This window comes from Phragmites australis, chromosome 24, assembly GCF_958298935.1.
Source record: "Phragmites australis chromosome 24, lpPhrAust1.1, whole genome shotgun sequence".
Lineage (NCBI taxonomy): Eukaryota > Viridiplantae > Streptophyta > Magnoliopsida > Poales > Poaceae > Phragmites > Phragmites australis.
The window spans coordinates 1,673,196-1,691,454 of NC_084944.1; the positions used below are offsets into that span (position 1 = coordinate 1,673,196).

General features: G+C 45.9%; 2 protein-coding genes and 1 long non-coding RNA gene across 9 annotated transcripts; 1 reads left to right on the top strand and 2 right to left on the bottom strand.

Moving 5' to 3' along the window:
- The first annotated feature begins 41 nt into the window (after window positions 1-41).
- On the top strand, window positions 42-1,698 carry LOC133907678 (uncharacterized). 2 transcript variants are annotated; one of them, XM_062349747.1, is made up of 6 exons: window positions 43-419; window positions 515-574; window positions 696-808; window positions 945-1,013; window positions 1,270-1,321; window positions 1,404-1,698. In XM_062349747.1, the coding sequence occupies exons 1-6, from the start codon at window positions 114-116 to the stop codon at window positions 1,518-1,520; spliced, it is 717 nt and encodes a 238-aa protein (XP_062205731.1). In that variant the 5' UTR covers window positions 43-113; the 3' UTR covers window positions 1,521-1,698. The 2 variants fall into 2 exon arrangements, with proteins under 2 accessions (XP_062205732.1, XP_062205731.1); XM_062349748.1 differs by lacking the exon at window positions 515-574 and having other exon boundaries at window positions 42-419.
- A 251-nt stretch (window positions 1,699-1,949) lies between these two features.
- LOC133907677 (putative glucuronosyltransferase PGSIP7) lies at window positions 1,950-5,595 on the bottom strand. The gene is made up of 5 exons (XM_062349746.1): window positions 4,993-5,595; window positions 3,575-3,836; window positions 2,922-3,123; window positions 2,679-2,826; window positions 1,950-2,579 (listed from the first exon to the last, which is right to left on the bottom strand). The coding sequence occupies exons 1-5, from the start codon at window positions 5,277-5,279 to the stop codon at window positions 2,036-2,038; spliced, it is 1,443 nt and encodes a 480-aa protein (XP_062205730.1). The 5' UTR covers window positions 5,280-5,595; the 3' UTR covers window positions 1,950-2,035.
- Window positions 5,596-14,392: 8,797 nt separating this feature from the next.
- Window positions 14,393-17,370, bottom strand: LOC133908009 (uncharacterized). 6 transcript variants are annotated; one of them, XR_009908059.1, is made up of 7 exons: window positions 16,678-17,370; window positions 16,021-16,116; window positions 15,329-15,925; window positions 15,096-15,239; window positions 14,888-15,019; window positions 14,717-14,785; window positions 14,393-14,619 (listed from the first exon to the last, which is right to left on the bottom strand). It is a non-coding gene; the product is annotated as an uncharacterized LOC133908009 (long non-coding RNA). The 6 variants fall into 6 exon arrangements; XR_009908062.1 differs by having other exon boundaries at window positions 14,393-14,627; XR_009908064.1 differs by having other exon boundaries at window positions 14,393-14,635.
- Between the last annotated feature and the right edge of the window lie 889 nt (window positions 17,371-18,259).

Here is an 18,259-nt window from a genome sequence, read left to right on the forward strand (position 1 = left end):
GGACCCACATGTATCTTAAAGAGTGGGGCCCATGAGTCAGTGAGCCATTCTCTATCCAATAGTACACAAACCAAGCGCACCGGTCGCGTAGTCGCCTCGTCTGCGGCTTCGCCATGGCAACCGCGAAGGCGATGAAGCCGGCGCCGCCCGTGCGGGTCGGCACCGGCACGGCCGCCGCGGCCTCCCCGCGAATATCGTCTCCGTGCCGTCGTAGAGCCTCCGGGGCCATCAGGGCTTCACCTGCGTCCACCTGCGCCGGGGGCGCTGGCGACCTCCCCGCCCCGCTCCTGCCTAACGCGCGGCGGCGGGGGCGCGACCCGCTCTGGCACGGCGGCGGGTTCAGCCTCGGCGTCGACCTCGGCGCCGCCCGCACTGGCCTCGCAGTCGGCAGGGGCATCACCCTCCCCCGCCCTCTCACGGTACGCACCCTCACACTCAAATCCAATGTTCAAAGCAAATTCGCTGCCGCTTCCATTGATTTGGAGTTCGGAGTTGAATCGGTGAATCGCGCCAGGTTCTGAAGCTGCGCGGGCAGAAGCTGGAGCTGATGCTGCTTGAAGTGGCTCGGCAGCAGGTGGTGCTTCACTTCGCTTGTTCTCTTCTGCCCTGTGCTGCGGCATTTAAAAAAATAATAATTAAAATGCGACGATAGTTTGGGTGTGTTGTGAGCTTAGCGCTTCGCAATCCGATTGCAGGAGGCGGACGAGCTCATCGTCGGGCTGCCCGTGTCGGCCGACGGGAGGGAGACGCCGCAGTCCAACAAGGTGCGGAGCGTCGCCGGGAGGCTCGCCGTCCAAGCGGCCGAGAGGTGCGTCGCGTCCGTGTGCTTCTAAATTCGAATTCACACAGTAGTCAGTGCATTGGTGACAGTGTGCTCATTGATTGGTTCAGTGTGTGGTTTAGTGATTGGTGAGGGGCTCAGTTCGTTTGTTTGAACAACGCAGGGGCTTGAGGGTGTATCTGCAGGATGAACATGGAACATCGATAGACGCCCTTGATTACATGATCTACAGGTGAGTCTTATCCAGTTCCTGCAAAGCCTACTACTGTTCGACCTGTTACTGTTGCTGCTCACTTAGCTGAACCCTTGCTGCTGAACTTTCAATCTGATCATCTATGTGTCATAATACTGCTCCAGTGCTCCATTCCTATGTCAAACTATACGGATTGGCTCTATCAGTGTGTACTCTTGAGAATGCCAAGTTCTTGTCGAATTGTTAGTTTCACAACCACTGAGATGCTTGTCTGAGTATAGAACTAAATTTTCAGGGGTGTTAAGAAGTCTGCCCGTGATGTCAAATCTGATGCATATGCTGCTGTTGTATGTTCCATACGCTTCTGACCTATTTTAGTCATGCCTGGTCGTTTCTGTGTAAAGTTGAACTCGTTTGCTTTGGTTGCAGATGATTTTGGAGAGATATTTCTCATCATCAGGTCAAGAGACTAAGATTGTTCTTCCTAGGCAACCAGAACTACAAGACAAGTTAATAGCCCAGTCTAGCCGAGATGCTGACATTTAGGAAGGCATGTCTTCTAGTACTTTCTCCAACTGTAGACAGCATATCACGTATAATTTAGAAGAACCATTTTGTTGTCTCAGTGAGTTGGGTTTTGGTTCTACACTTTGAACAATTTATTGTAGCAGCTAACTTCAATTGCTATACCATCTCATCTGCTGTGCTATAATTGGTTATTATAGATGTTTTCTTTCTAGTGTATTTAAATCACAAGTTTTTGGATGTGATCCATATTGCAAATTGAGTAATATATTTATCGCTGTTTTCATAACAACTTACTGTCTGGGTTTTTTAGCTAGCTTTTTCGTCCAGATACTTAAAATTTATAGCTCCCTGGTTCCAATTTGTGATATACTACTAGTCTGTTATCCTTATATTGCTCCATATCAAATGGTGTATATAAGTAGTTTCCATAATGGAGACCAGAAAAAATTGGTCAAAAATAGTTTGAACTGTCCAAGTTGGAAGACAAACGGTAATTTACAACAATCCCCTGTCAATTCTGTGCAAAAAAAGAATCAGTACAGTTTGCTGAATTCAGTTTCCTGTGATGCTTCACCAAGCCGGGGGAAGAATGGATCCCTCTCAAGCATCGTCTGCAATGAGTCCATCATCCTCACCACGGATGTCCACAAGAATGGCGCAGAGCAGAATGCATATCCAAAGACTGCCAGAACCCTCTCAACACCATCATGATACCATGGGAATGCCATAACTAAGAGCATGCCGAAAATTGCGAGCCAGGTCGTGAGCACGGCAAGTGCAGGGAGCAGGAAAACATTGATCACGAGCACTGACAAGGCGAGTGCACCAAAGAGGTAGATAGACCAGCCCATGATTGGGTGAACTGTGCGTGGGATTACAAAGAATGGGATGGCATATGCAGCCACCATAGCCACGATCGCGGTCAGCTTGATCAGCCACTGAAAAAGGGCACTTTGCTTCTCAGGTCGCCGGCTGTAGCACAGTTTCGTCATCCCTGGTTTTGTCAATCTGGCCAGGGCTATGATCACTATGTACATTAGTACCTCCATCAGGATCACTGGGATTTCAGCAGCATACCTGTGAAACATAAGCAGTTAAAGTTTAAATGGACAGAACAGCAAACAAATTTTCTATCTGCTCAAGTACATAATTTGCTTCAAGTTTTACTGGACTCACCCAAGATCGTCCCAGCGCTGCTTGTGCCAGGAAAGGCCCAATGGCAAGATTGGCCAGGACCACCAGTACCAAGGTTTAAACCAAGGGGCGCTGGGGAATGTGATCACACTGTTTGGCCCACATGGGACATGCCAATGCAGCTTGAGGTCTGCAATATTCCATCAGAAGGGTGGTTAAAATCTTGGTAAGCAAGAACCATAAGCAGATGGGTGGGCATTGGATCTGTGTTGCTGCAGGACTCACAGTAGTAGGACGCATCCATTTGATAGCCAAGAGGAAGGCGGTACGTCCCATTGAGCTTCGTGCCATTCTCAGGAAGGTGAAACATTGGTTTGTCGAGCAAGTCCGGGAAACACCCAACCAGAAAGCCTTGGTCAGCACCATCAGAGTTTTCTCGGCCAATCTCCAGATCATGAAGCATGCCCTTGAATACATCCATAGAAGGCTGCAGATTTTAGAAGTTAACAATGTCAGTCTACTTCTTTGCCATTACAGATGTCTGAGCACAATGTATCTTCAGGTGCGTGATCTGAACACGGATCAATTTATTGATTGTGGGCATTGTATACATTCCTGTTGAAAGGCATTTAGAGCGAGTATGCAACAAATGTCGAATTGTCAATCACGCATACTAGCAGAAGACATTCACATTTCGTTTTTGGGAGAGTCAATGCATACTCCATGTATTAGTTGTTGCCAAACTGGCGGTACGTACAGGGGATAGGTTTGATTTAGGATCTGTACTGTTACGACGCTAAAGAATATATGTAATCCGTCTTAAACAGCATAGCTAAAGCCAACAAGCCCAGACCATTTCAAGCAAAAATGCAAATTTTGTGCTTTTTGGACAGGACACAGGTTGTACAAATTAGGAACAACAAAGATTCGGGTCATACCTGGAGCACGAAAAGACCGGTGTGGAAGTAGCATGGGTTAATGAAAACAGCACAGAACTGTCCACATTGGAAGAGCTCGTCGGTGTTCTGGAGGAAGATGTTGTCGGAGTCAATCATGACGACACGCTCGTACTCGACAAGGCTCCACGCATAGAGCTTGTTCAGTGTAAGCTTGAACCTCCTGTTGATCCCACCAAGGTTGTTCTCATAAGGATTCTTCAGGTTCTCCACTATCACCACCCTCATGCCATCCTCCTCTGTCCTGTATATGTTCCCATATGTCATTAGAAGGCATCGCATTTCAATTCGCATTTTGCACTACAAACTATTGCAGTATAGAGACACATATTCCACTGAAAGTAAATAAAACAATTACTCCCTCTAGTAAAAAATATATGACATTTTTTATTTTTCACGGTCTTTATGTGCAACTTTGGCCACTATTTTCTATTAGAATATTTTTATAATATAATAAAAATATAATATTATGAGAATATTTTTCAAAAAAAATCTGCACATATGATTTTTTAAGTTTCCAAACTAAATATTTTGGAAACTATTGGTCAAACTTTTAAAAGTTTGATCAAGGCGTCAAATATCTATGACCCGAGGGATTACAGTAAAATTGGTTCAAAAGAAACAAGTACAATATGTTTTATTGACCTTTGTGAAATGATCAAGCTATGATTGGAAGGGGAGATGCCACCAATTATAATTAACCATTTGGGTTTGACTTTCAAATAGCCAAGAAAAGACAATTTAACCATGAACCTGATCAGGCGACTGCCAAAAACATTTATTTTCTCCAAAACGAATCCACTGCAAATCACAATTATTTTAAAGAAGAGGAAGGTTGACCAATGCAATTGCCCAATTGGACACCAGTCATCTAACAACTACAAGTTGGAACCAGAGCCAGCAAACCGATAGTCAAAGCTTCAGAGGCTGTGCACAAATGACAGCATATTCTTTGAGACCAACAAGCAACTTAGCTGGTACTAATAGTAGAATCTAACAGTGCATAACCCGACATGAACATAACAAAGCCAAGGTCTGCATACAGTTCTCATCTCTCTCTCTCTTTATGTGAAGACTAAAAGATGATGTACTCCATAAGACTTAAAAAAACAAAGCTAGCCAGATGAAGCTTCGTGTCTGCTAGCTGGGCTCCACCCCAGCCTGCGGATCATCGAGCTACCAAATACCCAAAACACCCCCCGTGGTCGTCGTCTTCAGTTTCTCGTTTCTATCGCACCGAGACGTGGCTTTGCACTGCTTAGTAATTAATTAATTACCACTAGCAAATGCCTAAAATATTTTTCAGGAATGGCTTCGAAGTTGGATTGGCGATTGGCTGACTAAGCAGCGGGAGCGCAGGAATGGAGACGCGGCGGAGGAAGACGGGTGGTGCTACTCACATTGCGCGGACCCAGTCGCGGGGCACGTCGGCGGAGGCGATGAGGACGCGGTCTGCGTCGGCGCCGACCCGGGCCAGGGAGCGCATCATCACGCGCACGGCCACGTAGAACTCGTAGTCCCGCGGCGTCCCCATGTACATCATCGCCGCGTACGCGTGCCGGTGCCGCGCCGGCCCCTGCGGCCGCACCAAGCCCCCCTCCCCGACCGCCGCCGCCGCGGTCAACGCGAGCAGCCACACCGCCGCGCACGCCGCGAACCGCCGCTTGTCAACCCGCGGCGGGCCCATCGCTGCCGGCCGGTGCCTGCCGACGACGACGCTGGTCAGCGAGCGGCGCCGCGGCTTGCAAGCTGCTGGCTGGGCTTCTTTGCTCCGCGCTCGACGCCCCCCTGTCTCGGCACCGCGCTCACGTGTCGATGCTGTTTGGGTGAGAGATCAGAGGGGAGAGATGCTTGATGCTTCGGGCTGGCAAAAGCAAGACTGCAAAAGAAGAATCAACGATGGCGAGAGCGGAGAGAGGTCAGAGAGGAGGGGAAACAGGCCGGCGTTTATTTATGCGTTCCCGGAGAGAGACCGGACGGAGTAGCGGATGCTTTTCCTTGGCCCTGTCCCGCGTACGCCTTACACCACGCCTCCGGTACCTAGCTGACATGTGGGTCACTCTCCGGTGGGCCCCGCGCTCCAGTGACTTCCCGGGTACCAGCGCGTGGGTGGCCGTGGCGTGGCTAAAGCGAACGGCAACGCCTCCTCTGGTCATTTACTTTGTACCGGAACGCTTCATTCCTTTACAATTATTTTACGGGAAATGCTACACGTACCTGAAGGTGTACAAAAATTCTACTGCTGATATAGAAGCTGACTATGAATAAGACCTGTTCGTTTGCCTTCTTCAAGCTGCGACTTCTTAAAAACTTATTTCTAGATAAAGCATATCTAGATTTGTTTCTTTATCTTATCAGATTTCTACAGTAGTAAAACTACTTTTACTTTTTAAAAATCATAGCTAGAAGCTAGCAAAACCAGACTGTTTGTTTTAATTTTTATTTTCTAAAAAGTAGAAACCAAAAGAAGACTAAACAAACAGAGGCTAAGTCTAATGTGGATCTACAATACTTTCATGCTAATCATAACTTCATCCGGATAAGACCTTGATATGTGCAGCTGAGTCAACACTTAAGATTTTTGTATGATATTTACTTCGTCTGTTCATCAATATAAGATGTATTTTGATTTGAAAAAAATCAAACTTTACAAGTTTTGACTAACGATTAGTCAAAATATATGCATGTTTAGTGTAAAAAAAGTGCATCAATAGATTTGTATTCAAAGTGTTTTCAAGATGATATTGATTTTGTGACAATTGATAATATATTATTGGAGAAATTAAATATTAAAATTTATTTTTAAATACTTTCTATCGAAATACGCCTTATATTGATAGATGTAGGGAGTAGTATGTGTATCGTTGCTCTTATTTTAAAATCGGACGCGCACACCCGGTCACGCTTCCTTCCTCGTGGGTGGCGATGGGAGACAACCTCGTGCGCGCCTGTTGGTGAGCCGGCCTGGATGGACTGGAGGCTGGACCCGTTCTACACGCGCTCGGCTCGAAGAGAGGATTAGTCTCCGGTCGTTACTCGTTTTGGTGCAAGTTGCAGCTACCGCCGGGCTGATAACTGAATGGAGATGTTGCACTTCCACTGCCTTTTCGGAGAAAGCAATAGGAATTTAGACCTCAGACCGAGGGTCCGGGTGTTTGGATCGACTAATGGAGCAGTACTAAAAGCTAGGCTTGCGTCAGTAGCAACTTTGATCCGATCTAGCTACTGTTTGGCTGGAGTTGAATTTTTGGTTGCCTATTTGATTTTAGAGCTAAGACCATCTTTAGCAGAGTTTGCATCTCTCTTTAGACCGATATTCACGTGAGATACCGCTCGGCGTCACCTTGCAAAACTCCTCCAGCGGAGTCTGTATCGAGGTCTACAGGGATACGGGGAGGAGTGGCAACAACATTTTTTAGGGCAGATGTGACACACGCTTCACTGTTAGCGACATGACACGGGAACGGATAATGAATCCCGTGAAGCGGCGAAAGAGGATCTGGCAGTCAAGCTCCCAGGTTACCCACCGTCGGAGTCCTCGGTCATAGTAGCAGGTCTATGGCCCTCTCCAAGCATCTGGTAAGTCCTCGGGTCCCAGATCCTTCTCTTTGCGGGGCAGTTGGCCTCATGTGGTGTTGCTTGCCACCGGTAGTGAAGCGAATCCTGATTCGAATCCAAGCCGCATCTCGATTCAATCCCCAATCGATTTGCGTCGATAGGATTTGGTATCCAGTGTAGAGTTTCGATCCGCAGCCCTTCCATGTGCGTGCGTGTTCATCTCACTGCTAGCCAACATGCTTGTCCATTATCTTTGATCGATTCGATGTGTTTTGGCCACGTGTGTACTGTCAAGCGTATATGTTCGCCGATGTGTATTCTGACATGCGCGTTTATGTGGCGTGGTAGTGACTTGCCTGCGCGCAGTATGGTTGATGTGGTCGCCGTCGAGATGTTTAGTGCTAACCGTTGTTGTTGATTGATTGAGTGATAATTATAGTTCTCTGTTGTTTGATCCAATGACTAGTTGTTTCGATTGACGAATTATGTTTGTGATCATCCCCTTGAGAGTTGTATTGGCCTGATATGCTAGCTGATCTGGTTGCTTATTGCTAGCTCTGTTGTTCAGGCATGGTTTGGCTTTGATGCTTATTGCTGGCTGTTGTTTTGATAAGTGGCCAATACTTAAATACTTCTCATATTAAATATGTCATTCGCCTTCCATTTTTATCATCATATGGTAGAAATGCTAGGCTGTCACCATGCCAATGTTTAAATACTGCTCGCTACAGCAAACAAGCAATGCATTTTGCAACTTTTATACACTTACTGGGAAACCAAATTTAAATATGTATTTGTCGGTGACACAGGAATCGGGGGTCTTCGAGTTCCGAGGCCAGAATAGCAGAGTGCCACGTGACGCCCTCCCTCGAGGGATATCTCCCTGAGGTCCGAGAAGATCAAGTTCCGGGAGAGGGTGCTTGGGGCTATAAACAGTGGTCCCCGAGTACCTGAGTTCCCTAATGACCCGAAAAGACCAAGTACCGGGAAGAGAGTGCTCAGAGCCATGCACAGTGGTCCCCGAGCACCCAAGTCCCCCGACGACAAGAAAAGCTAAGTTCCAAGAAAGAGTGCTCGGAGCTGCGAACAGTGTCCCCCGAGGACCCAAGGGAAGTCAGTTCTGGGAGAGAGTACTCGGGGCCATGAACAGTGGTCCCCGAGCACTCGGTTCCCCAAGGACCCAAATAGTCAGTTCCGGAAGAGAGTGCTCGGGGCCGTGAACAGTGGCCCCCGAACACTCGGTTCCCCGAGGGTCAAGAGAGGGCATATCCGGGAGAGAGTTATCGAGGCTGCGAACAGTAGCCCCAGAGCATTCACAGTTCCCCGAGGGCCTGAGAAGTCCTTCGCTGGTGGTCCCCACAGAGAGCCAGCGGTGAGGTGTCAACTGGTGAGAGGCCCAATGCTGCATTTAAGAGGGCGCGTGGCCTGTCACTTCCGACTGCTCCCCCCACGCTTGCTGTCAGTCCCTGCCACAGCCTGGCAGGGAGGCGTGGGGACATTTAATGCACGGGTCCCATCGCGCATCATCCGGCGCGCCTCGGGGTAACGTCGCAGAGCTCGAGGCACCCCGCCTGCCGTCCTGCTGTGTCAGGCTTGCTCTGACCGAGCGGGCACGCCGAGCCGCTCGGTGGCTGCCCAGTGGACCCTCCCCACAGCGTCCGTTGAAAAGCGGCATGATGATGAACAAGACCGGATGGGGGCGCGTTTTCAACCCTCCTCGTCACCTCGCGCAGCAGCCCATGATGGTTGCTTTCCATTTATGGCGCCTTGGAACTCGCATCATCCTTTCTGGGCACGCTACCACCCCGACGGGTATATAAGTGGGGCGAGCTCCCCAGAGAAAGATCATATTAGGACGAACCAAATGACAAGTCTAGGAGCCTTGACGAACACCGAAGCACAGAAGACAGATCAACCGAAGAACAAGGAGCATGAAGCTCTAGACTTAGACAAATATTCTTGTAACCCAGTAGATCCTCAGAGAGTCATTCTCAGAGCATTTATAGCATACACACAGGAGTAGGGTGTTACGTTCAGTGCGGCCCAAACTTGTCTAAAAATCCCCTGAGCATTTACTCCTTCATGCATCTGATCATTCCACCTCCAACTGCATCTCATTTACTCCCATTTATTTCACCTACGAAGCGGATTCAGAATCATCCCCCGGCCGAAATCTCAAAGGGGGTCCCTCCGGATCTCCGCTTGAGGAGTTCACCCTCCGACATTATTAGTTTACTTGAGATGAGTGATTGATATTGATATTTATGTGGGGCCCTTGTCCCGCCCAAGAGTGTACTCGTCGTCGCCCTCGGTTGGGGCTTTGGCATTGGCATAAAGTGTGTTTGGCCACAGCTACCATACGGACTTCTGCGTAGGCATCGCCGTGGAGCCCACCATTTGGGCCATCGCCTTGCTGGCCTTCTTCTTCGTTGGTATCCTACCTCTCCAAGTGCTTCATTTGAAGAATTCCACACGGGCGATGCCAGTTGTTGGCAGAAGAAAGTATCTTCCACGAATAGGGTGCGACGAGAGCAAACCCACTGGAGTGGCTCAAGCTTGGAGAAGAAGTCAAGAGGAAGCGAATGCCTAAGGTGATAAAAAATCCCCCCGCTGGAGTAGTGGCTATGGTCAGTATTTATATTACCATACAAAGTGTAAGTGTTCAAGCATACCTCCACATGGTTAATAGAGGTACAAGTCCTCACTGCACAGCCGGGTCCTAAGGCTGGTTTGTTAAAATATTGTCTAAGCCTAGGTCAACCTTCAGCTACTCTGATGACATCACCCAACCGTGGCAATGACCCTAGCGGCATGTGACCATAGTGCTCGATTGGTTGTCAGCTACAATGACTATCCCGTAAGAAGGGTCGAGTTCTAACTGCCAATCATTTCGTGGTAGGTAGTTGGTGATCCGTGGGGGCCCATCCCGTTGATCTACGGAGGGGTCGCTCGCTATCTTATGGCTCCAGGGGTCTTTGGCCTCCGGAGACTTTGGTCTTCATGACGACTCAGGGCACGAGATTATAGAAGGGGTTCCGATGGCCATAACGATCCGGTGGCTAAGTTGACAACGGTCTCCTTGATTCTTGTCTTCAAGGATGGCCTCCGGGTTTTGAGCCCAAAAACCTTCGGACATAGGCGGGCAGGGCTAAGGGCATCGAGGGCCTGATGGCGACCCCCAACAATGGTCATTTTATTTTTCATCTTAATACTTGTACTCAACTTTAAAATATAATTTGTTTTGAGATGGAATGAGTATTTTCTTATTTCTTATCTTTTGAATTTGAGACTAGTTTGTTTCTTCCATAAGACACAGGTCCATTCTCTCCACAATTAATTGTTTGACGTTCAGATTTCATCAAAGTATTCAATGTCTAAGACGTTAGTTAAGGTGGACAATTGGAAGTGGCCTCACATCTCGACCTGTGTGGACAATTATGGACTTGGAACACCTGGCCCCCTGCTCTGGCGAGGTTGACTGGCTGGAGCAGGACAGGCCATCGTGAACAGTACTATTACAAGCTGGCAAGCTGCACACACTGCCTTTCCAAAACGGGTGAACACTTGTGCACCCGGCAGAAGGATCTAGCAAAAGTTATACGTGGAACGTGGAAACGGCAGCGCCATTTCCTGTGACGTGTACGCGAGCCGACGAACACGAAAGGGCCGAGTGTTTTCACGTCACCGTCGAGGCTAATACGACGACCGGATTGCAAAATATGCGAGCGCGGGGTCCATCGACATCGATTGATCGATCACAACGTTTGGATAAGAGCGGCGACGAGGCACACCTCGCCGGTTAAAGAAGCGCATATGCTTCGTTTTCCTCGGCGGCCTGGTCCTCTTCTTCGTGTACTCGTGTCCCGATGACAACCGCATTGGGACATTTCGCTGCAGCGTTGCTGACGCAAGTAGCTCCATGATTCGTGTACAGGGAGAGCAGTCCAATTTCCTGTTTGTATATGCAGATCAGGGGGTCACAATAGCTTCCTGCTGAGAGTTACCGGTCTTTCGGATGTGCTGGTCATCTAGGCAGAGTCCTTGTCCACCTGCTTTGGAAACGCACGCTCTTGCCGGTCGTCCACTTTCCCGAACGGGTACACGCGCCACCGCAGCGGCGACCGAGTCCAGAGCCCGAAGCGCGCCGCGGCGGACTCGTTCCTCCCGTTTGCCCCGTGGTTACGGCCGTCCGTGTCGTCGTACGTCCGCCGAAAATATCTTGGCCTGGCCTGGCCGCCTAGTTCTTTCGAGATACGGCTCTCTGCCTTTTTGTCTTCACCTCCTTGCTGCTTCGTTGACCTGCGGGCATGCTATTGCTAGCTCCATTCAACTTGTGAAGGAAACGACCCAGTGACGCGACAAGCATGCTCTGTACCGATCTTTGACGCTACAGATCGAGAAGATTCTAAGCTTGTTTCGGTAGAATTTTTTCTGAATTAAATTTTTATGTGGATTGGTTTTTTAAATGTGTGATTCTGTGGTTGAAAATGATTTTTTAAAATAAAATATATAAAAAAAGTGATTTTCTGCAAAAGGTGAATTAGGAAAAGCTACTTTTTTTTCAGCTACTTATTTCAGATAATCACTCACACGAATTCACTCAGAGAGCTAAAAACTAAAAGCTACTGTTTAGTAGAGCTTCCCTTAATTTAAAAAAAACTGCTCTAAAAACTCTGCCAAACAAACCCTCGGAGGATCGAGGTGCCGGGCGCCGCGTTTAATTTGACCGCCACCGGTTGCCGAACAAACGTGCACTCGTCAAACTTCCCGGCTCCCCGCCCGAGTCCGTCCATCGATCCCACTGGCACCACCCAACAACGGTGCCGTAGCCTGTAGCCACTCCACGGGCCATTCTTTTCTCTCGAGAGAAGCTACGGGAGGTGCAACTCGACAAAGTATCATCTATCTTTCTAGTTTATCTTTCTTATACATTTATTAAATCTCACATATATTTTATATTTTTTACTTAACATTTCAACACGACTCTTAATATAAATGTATGCAGTTTTACCTTGAGGAAGCTACCCATTGGCCATTGGCCATTGCATGTGTCGCATGCATGTCGTTCCTAAGCTCGCATGATCCAGATCTGTAAGTAATCCTCATTGATCTCGACCGCTAGATTACGACACCTACTATATATGCAGATATTATTACTGGGTCGATAAGGCCAGTCATGCCGCCGTCGTGATCAGTCCAGATCATATGCTTTGCAGTATAATCAACTGCTTGAAAAGAATGCGTGGAGTTCGAGACCTGGGAAGGCTTTAGCTCTCGAGCAGCGCTACCATATGTAGGTGGTGCCTGACCAGTGCTCATGTGACGATGGATATAAAATTGCTGAAAGCCTGAGGAGCTTCTTGTGGCCATTGTTAACAAATGCCACAAGTAGTAGGAATAGCATCAGCATGGATGTGTATTCAGGATCTGGGGTCGACTGACGATGGCACCGAGCACAAGGTCAACTAGCACAGGTCAACTATTTGGAAAATTTTACGGTACACTCAAATAATTGTGGACCGTTCATCTTATTAAATCATAATAAAAAAGATGACCTATTACCTCCTAAAAGGTAATAGGTCATCCATAATTATTATAATTATTTTTATGTTTTTTGTTTTGGAAATTCTATTAATATCTATTAATTAGTTGCTTTTTGTTTGGAAAGTTTTGGTATGGATTTTGGTACGTGCGGTCACAGTTGAACGTGATGGGTGGTTGCCGGATTTGGCTCCAAAGCATTTTGGTACGTCACGAAGTTTTGGTACGTTTTGTTCAACGTGATGGATGAGTTAAAAAAAACGTACTGGTTCGATTCAAGTGTATAGATGAATCAGCATCGGATTTTGATACAGTTACTAAGTTTTGGTACGGTTGGTTAAACGTGATGGTTTAGTTAAAAAAACGTACTGATTTATGTGTACATAACACGTACTGATTTATGTGTATATAACACGTACTGGTTCATGTATACACAACATGTACTAGTTCATGTGTACACAACAACGTGATGGGTCAGTTAAAAAAAAACACATGCTGGTTCATGTGTACCAACACTCGGACGTGTGCATGTTCGAAAGGTTCGTATGAGCACACGATAGCATGATAGGATATACACATATGATAGGATGTACACATATGAAAAGTTCACGTGATAGGATGTATAGGATGTACTAATTGCACACGTTGACTAAATTTTGTGACCGGAATTTCCTTCATAATTTATAGGCGGCATGACTAATCTCTAATTATTAAAGTTGGAAAGACAACATGTGATGATTCATAAGGTATACACCACACACGATAGCATGTACAAAATTTTAGTGTTACCATATATGTGACATAGCTAAATCCAACGATCTGTAAAAAATTTAAAGGACGTGAACTTTTCATTAGGCACCCTGTACGAAATTTGAAGGAACTGATAATATGATAGTGTACCACACAATATGTGAATGTAACAATTATTTTAGCATGCGTATGGTGTCGTTCCTAGCTAACGACGCAATCATCAGATGACGTGGTAGAGCACACCATTGAACTTGAGAATGTGACGTGAAGCATGACAGTGCAACACCATGTAATGTGGGAACATGAAGAATATGTTAGCGCTCATAAGGTATAGTTCCGACTAGATAGCACGCTAATTGAGTTACACTTACTTCGAGGTATCTATCAAGGTTACATGATACTGCAAATATTGTACTGGACCATTTAACCCCTGGTGAACCTGCAGCCTACACTATTAACGTAAGTGAGGGGTACGATCTAATCATCACATGTGATATACCTGTTGGCATTAGAGTGAAGCATCCGAGTCGAGGTATGAGTACCAAGCGCTGCAGCGCTGAAGTACGAGCCCCGTGGAGTAGCTATTGCTTCTCCACGAGGCTCATACCGTTTATATAATTTTTATATAAATAATAACTTCAGAAATATGACGCTCATTTTCGTGTGACTTCGTGATGTGTCTCGATTGAAGTCATAGTTATGCAAACGCTAGAACCCGTCATTGTTTAATTGTGACATGTTCTTTGTTGATTTATTTCTTTGAATGTTAAAGTTAGAAAATCCATGCGAATCGAGCGTATCGGTTGGTGAGAGCTCCCGATGAGGACGCCACCCGCCCAGGCTCGAACCCATGGCGTTGTACCTCCTCCTCTGTGAATCGCTAGTACATCCCGGCATATACTTAAAAAAAGTTGGAAAATCCATCTAATACAAGGTAGGTCCACATGTCGATGACATTTTAAATGTGTATATTTATAGTTCAAATACGTAACTTCAGAAATATTATACAAATAAGGTGGGCCCACACATCGATGAGACATTATTAAAAAAAATTGTGAATATATAAAACATCTTGTCCTGTCCTCTATCACTTGAATTCTTCCATCAATACTTGTGTACTTATGATAGGTATCTTGCTCTAATGCTGATAGCTTGCCTTGGATTGATTCCAGTGTGTCCTGAAATACTTGGATACTTACATAATTATACATCTTAAGTATCAAAATGGGTATATATTATTGTAAAGCGCTAATTTCAACATAATCAAATTGGCACCTCTCTGAGGCATTCATCACCCTTCTCATCATCATTCGAGCCATCCATAGTTTTTTCCTCCTTTTCACCCTACAACAAGAAACATAAGATACTACATATATGCATAAAAAATAAATTTCTCTACTGAATGCAATTAGTGTCTAGCTACATGTGCACTTAAAATTGTATTACATTGTCAATGAAATCCGCGTTTTTGAAATAGTCACTGTTCATTCCCTCAGAAGATCCCTCACCAATCTCCTCCTCCAAATGATCAGAATCAGTACGCGCTTCAGAATCATTGAGTTCCAACCTAATAACTACCTGCAACATCACAATAATTAGTTCGCAGTACTACCATACTTCCACACAATAGGAGAATAACACAAGTTACGATGACCTTTTCAGCACCAAATTTCTTTATCCCTTCAAGATGTGCCCGCTTCACAACCTTGTTTCCACCCCAATTTTTAATCAGAGGATGCTCATGGAGTGCATGATCAAAGCAATCACCAACCGCTTGAAAATATTCAAAGAACCAAACCTGACAACAGTGTAAAAAAACACCTTTGATTTGAACCTATTGGATGCAACGACCAATAAATAGTTAAACTATTTCGAACAAAATACCACCTGCAGAAACGCCAAATTTCCAACAAGACCTGTTCTTTTGCTCTTCTTGAATAGTGCCAAGTGATCAATCAAATACTATAATGTGAACTGCGCCCAATTGTAGCCTTTGATTTTTGAAATATCTGCTACAAGATCTACATACCTGCTGCTCACATATTCCTTTGAACTAGGGGCCAAAATTATACCTATCGTATACAGCACAAACATTCTAGCAAAGTGGTCATCGGCTGTGCCGCTCCCTATTCGTTCTTCCAAGTGTTTGAAAGTGATTGCTATATCATCTCTCCCTTTACACAAATTAAACAATCTAGGATCAGCTTTCTTTGTACTAATTTCAATCTTATCTCCTACGTCAACTAGACCTAAGATGCAATACACATCCCACGTAGAAATAGGAACCACATGATCGTGTATTCTAAAGCTCCTATCTACTTCATTGTACTTTTCAGCAAGGTCCTCAAGGAGAATACGTTGAATAGGCATCGCAGGTATACTAAGCAAGCTTCGAAATCCTATTACTTCGACAACACCCTTTTGTTCCTCATTCAACTTGCTGCATAGTGTAGCAAATTTCCCGGGCATACACACGGTTGGGGCCTGGTTGCAAATAGAAAGACAAACGAAAGACATATCACGTTAAATTTGTCCTCTCTTCAAACCGAGTACTCGATAAAATGTAAACAAGAAAATACCATCTTTCACCAGCACAGGCCCACAGTTCACCAACTCTTTTGTGCACGATCTTTCCACCTCAATTTGTGGAATGCATCTTCTACAGAGCACAATGCCTACGCATTGCAAAATGACTAAACTGACGGGAAGATGAAATACTACTTAAACTTATTCCTGAACTAAAAGTAACATCCAAACTACATTATGTGACCATGAAACAAAAAATGTGAACAGAGCATGATCACCATTTCAATTATATCCAGGTGAATGCGGACAAGAGTACAAAAATATCCTATACGGCTCAAGAATTGCCTTGCAATGTGCTGCTCATTCAGAAAGCTAAAATGAAACCTTGTCATATGATCATCCATTATGCTTAGCTACAGAATTAGCATAAAATCATTGTGTTCGTTGTTAGGACACCAGGGAAACTAGTATGGGCATGTGGGTTGAAAAGTTCAATAGCACCCGTAAGCTTGTCGAGGATCTGCATGATGTCAGGTTCTACCAGCCTACTTAACTACCAATCGCCAAAACACATGATTTGTTTCTGGAGAAAGTTACAATCTGGGACTGCTAAATGCTAAGTTACAAGTTGTAGACAGATACTTGTGCCACAGTACAAGGACTAAGGCATTGGGACTTCACGAAAAAATTATTAAACATCGCAGCAATACCTTTTCCAGAAGCGTTGCTCCGAACAAGATGACCGGCGGCGGACCACAAAAACTGCCCCAGAGCAATTCACAGCTTCAGCCTGCAGCTTGACGCTCGGCAACCAGCCACCGTCCCACCACGTTGACGATGACCTCCTCAATGCGGCGAGACCTCACCAACGCGTGATTGCCGGTGCGTCGCCCCCTGCAGCACGGTCACGATCCGTGTCTCCCCGCCGCCGTGCCGCAGCGTCCTGTCCCTGGGCTGCGGGAGGATGTCGCCGCTCAGGCGGTAACGAGCCCGGGGAACGCGTGGGGGCTGGACGACGCGTCGACGGAGAAGGAGACGACGAAGAGGCTTGCATCGCAGGAGGCCACCGAATCTGTTTGGATCTCCCCTGCCGTGATTTGAGGAACGAATCAGGGAGATCAGGGAAATCGGGAGGCGGCAGTCGAAGGAGAGTCCTCGTTTCCGATTCATATCGAACTCCCGTCCCGTGATTTCAGGCGCGGATCGGAGGAACTGGGAGCTCGGGAGATCGGGAGGCCGCAGGGAACGATAAGATCGAAGAAGTGAGAATCGGTAACCGAGAGTAGCCGGTTTATGTTTTTTTTTAATCGTTTCAGTATTTTCTCTCTCTAAAACTGAACGGTCCAGATTAAATTGGCCTCTTACCTCTAAAGAGGTAACCGAGGTACCGTAACAGGGCTCCAACTATTTTCTTCACAGAAACGAAAGTGAAATTTTCACTGGAGTTGACTCTCTGTACCTTTTCAAGAAGGAACGTGCAATTTCGCAAGCGATTATTTTGCCTGGCTCTCAGGGGATATTGTGCCTTTTGCTTGTCACAAGTAGACCGCAAGAATTCACGATGTCATTACGATTTGGTTCAATTGATTTGTATTTGCTTATTTGCGTAGAGAATTCGTAATGATCTTATTATTCTGGGCTCAAAACGTCCGAAGCTGCCGCTGCAAGATTGGTGCGTCGTGCTACAAGATTGGTGCAAGCGGATGCCCACTCGTAAGATGGGCCTGATCCCATTAAGTCATTAACCTAGGCCTGCTGAGACAGATGTCGAATTCCAGAATCCAGTGATGTGAGGCCTAGGTCTGATTCATGAGTGAATCGACCTTTATGCTCATAGGAGCACAAATTATTCCCAACTTGAGATTGGATCATATAATATCACTCACACGAGTATAGTTGGGCGGGTCTGACCGTTTGGGTGGATATTTGATTCTTTTTAGGACCTAACCTAATTCATTTTAATGGGCCTTGTGATGATGTTTTGGTTTTCCGTTTTTAATTCCAATCATCATCTTTTTCCGGAGGAGGGTGTGGATGTACGTCCATGTTATCCATGTTCAAATTCTCTTCTATACAAATTTGGATGTCTATTTTTCTTATTTACAATGCTATCTACTTACTGCTAGGTTAGTCGAGTTTTTTTTAATCATCTTCTTCGATAAAATTTCTATCTTCTTGGCTGCAACGTTATTATTTTATTTGGACTTCTGAGCAGTATATTACTACAGGTTTCTTCGGAAGATAGGTAGGCAACCCTCAAATGTCTCACCTAAAAGGCTAAAAAGTCCAACT

Bases quoted from the DNA above. Each gene is read 5' to 3' on its own strand.
- LOC133907677 (XM_062349746.1), bottom strand. From the start codon at position 5,279: ATGGGCCCGCCGCGGGTTGACAAGCGGCGGTTCGCGGCGTGCGCGGCG. The intron at 3,124-3,574 runs GTATGACCCGAA...TAAAATCTGCAG, and splicing joins CCGGTCTTTTCGTGCTCCAG to CCTTCTATGGATGTATTCAA. The intron at 2,827-2,921 runs GTGAGTCCTGCA...GGAATATTGCAG, and splicing joins AATGGATGCGTCCTACTACT to ACCTCAAGCTGCATTGGCAT.
- LOC133907678 (XM_062349747.1), top strand. From the start codon at position 114: ATGGCAACCGCGAAGGCGATGAAGCCGGCGCCGCCCGTGCGGGTCGGC. The intron at 420-514 runs GTACGCACCCTC...GAATCGCGCCAG, and splicing joins CCCTCCCCCGCCCTCTCACG to GTTCTGAAGCTGCGCGGGCA. The intron at 809-944 runs GTGCGTCGCGTC...TGAACAACGCAG, and splicing joins GCCGTCCAAGCGGCCGAGAG to GGGCTTGAGGGTGTATCTGC.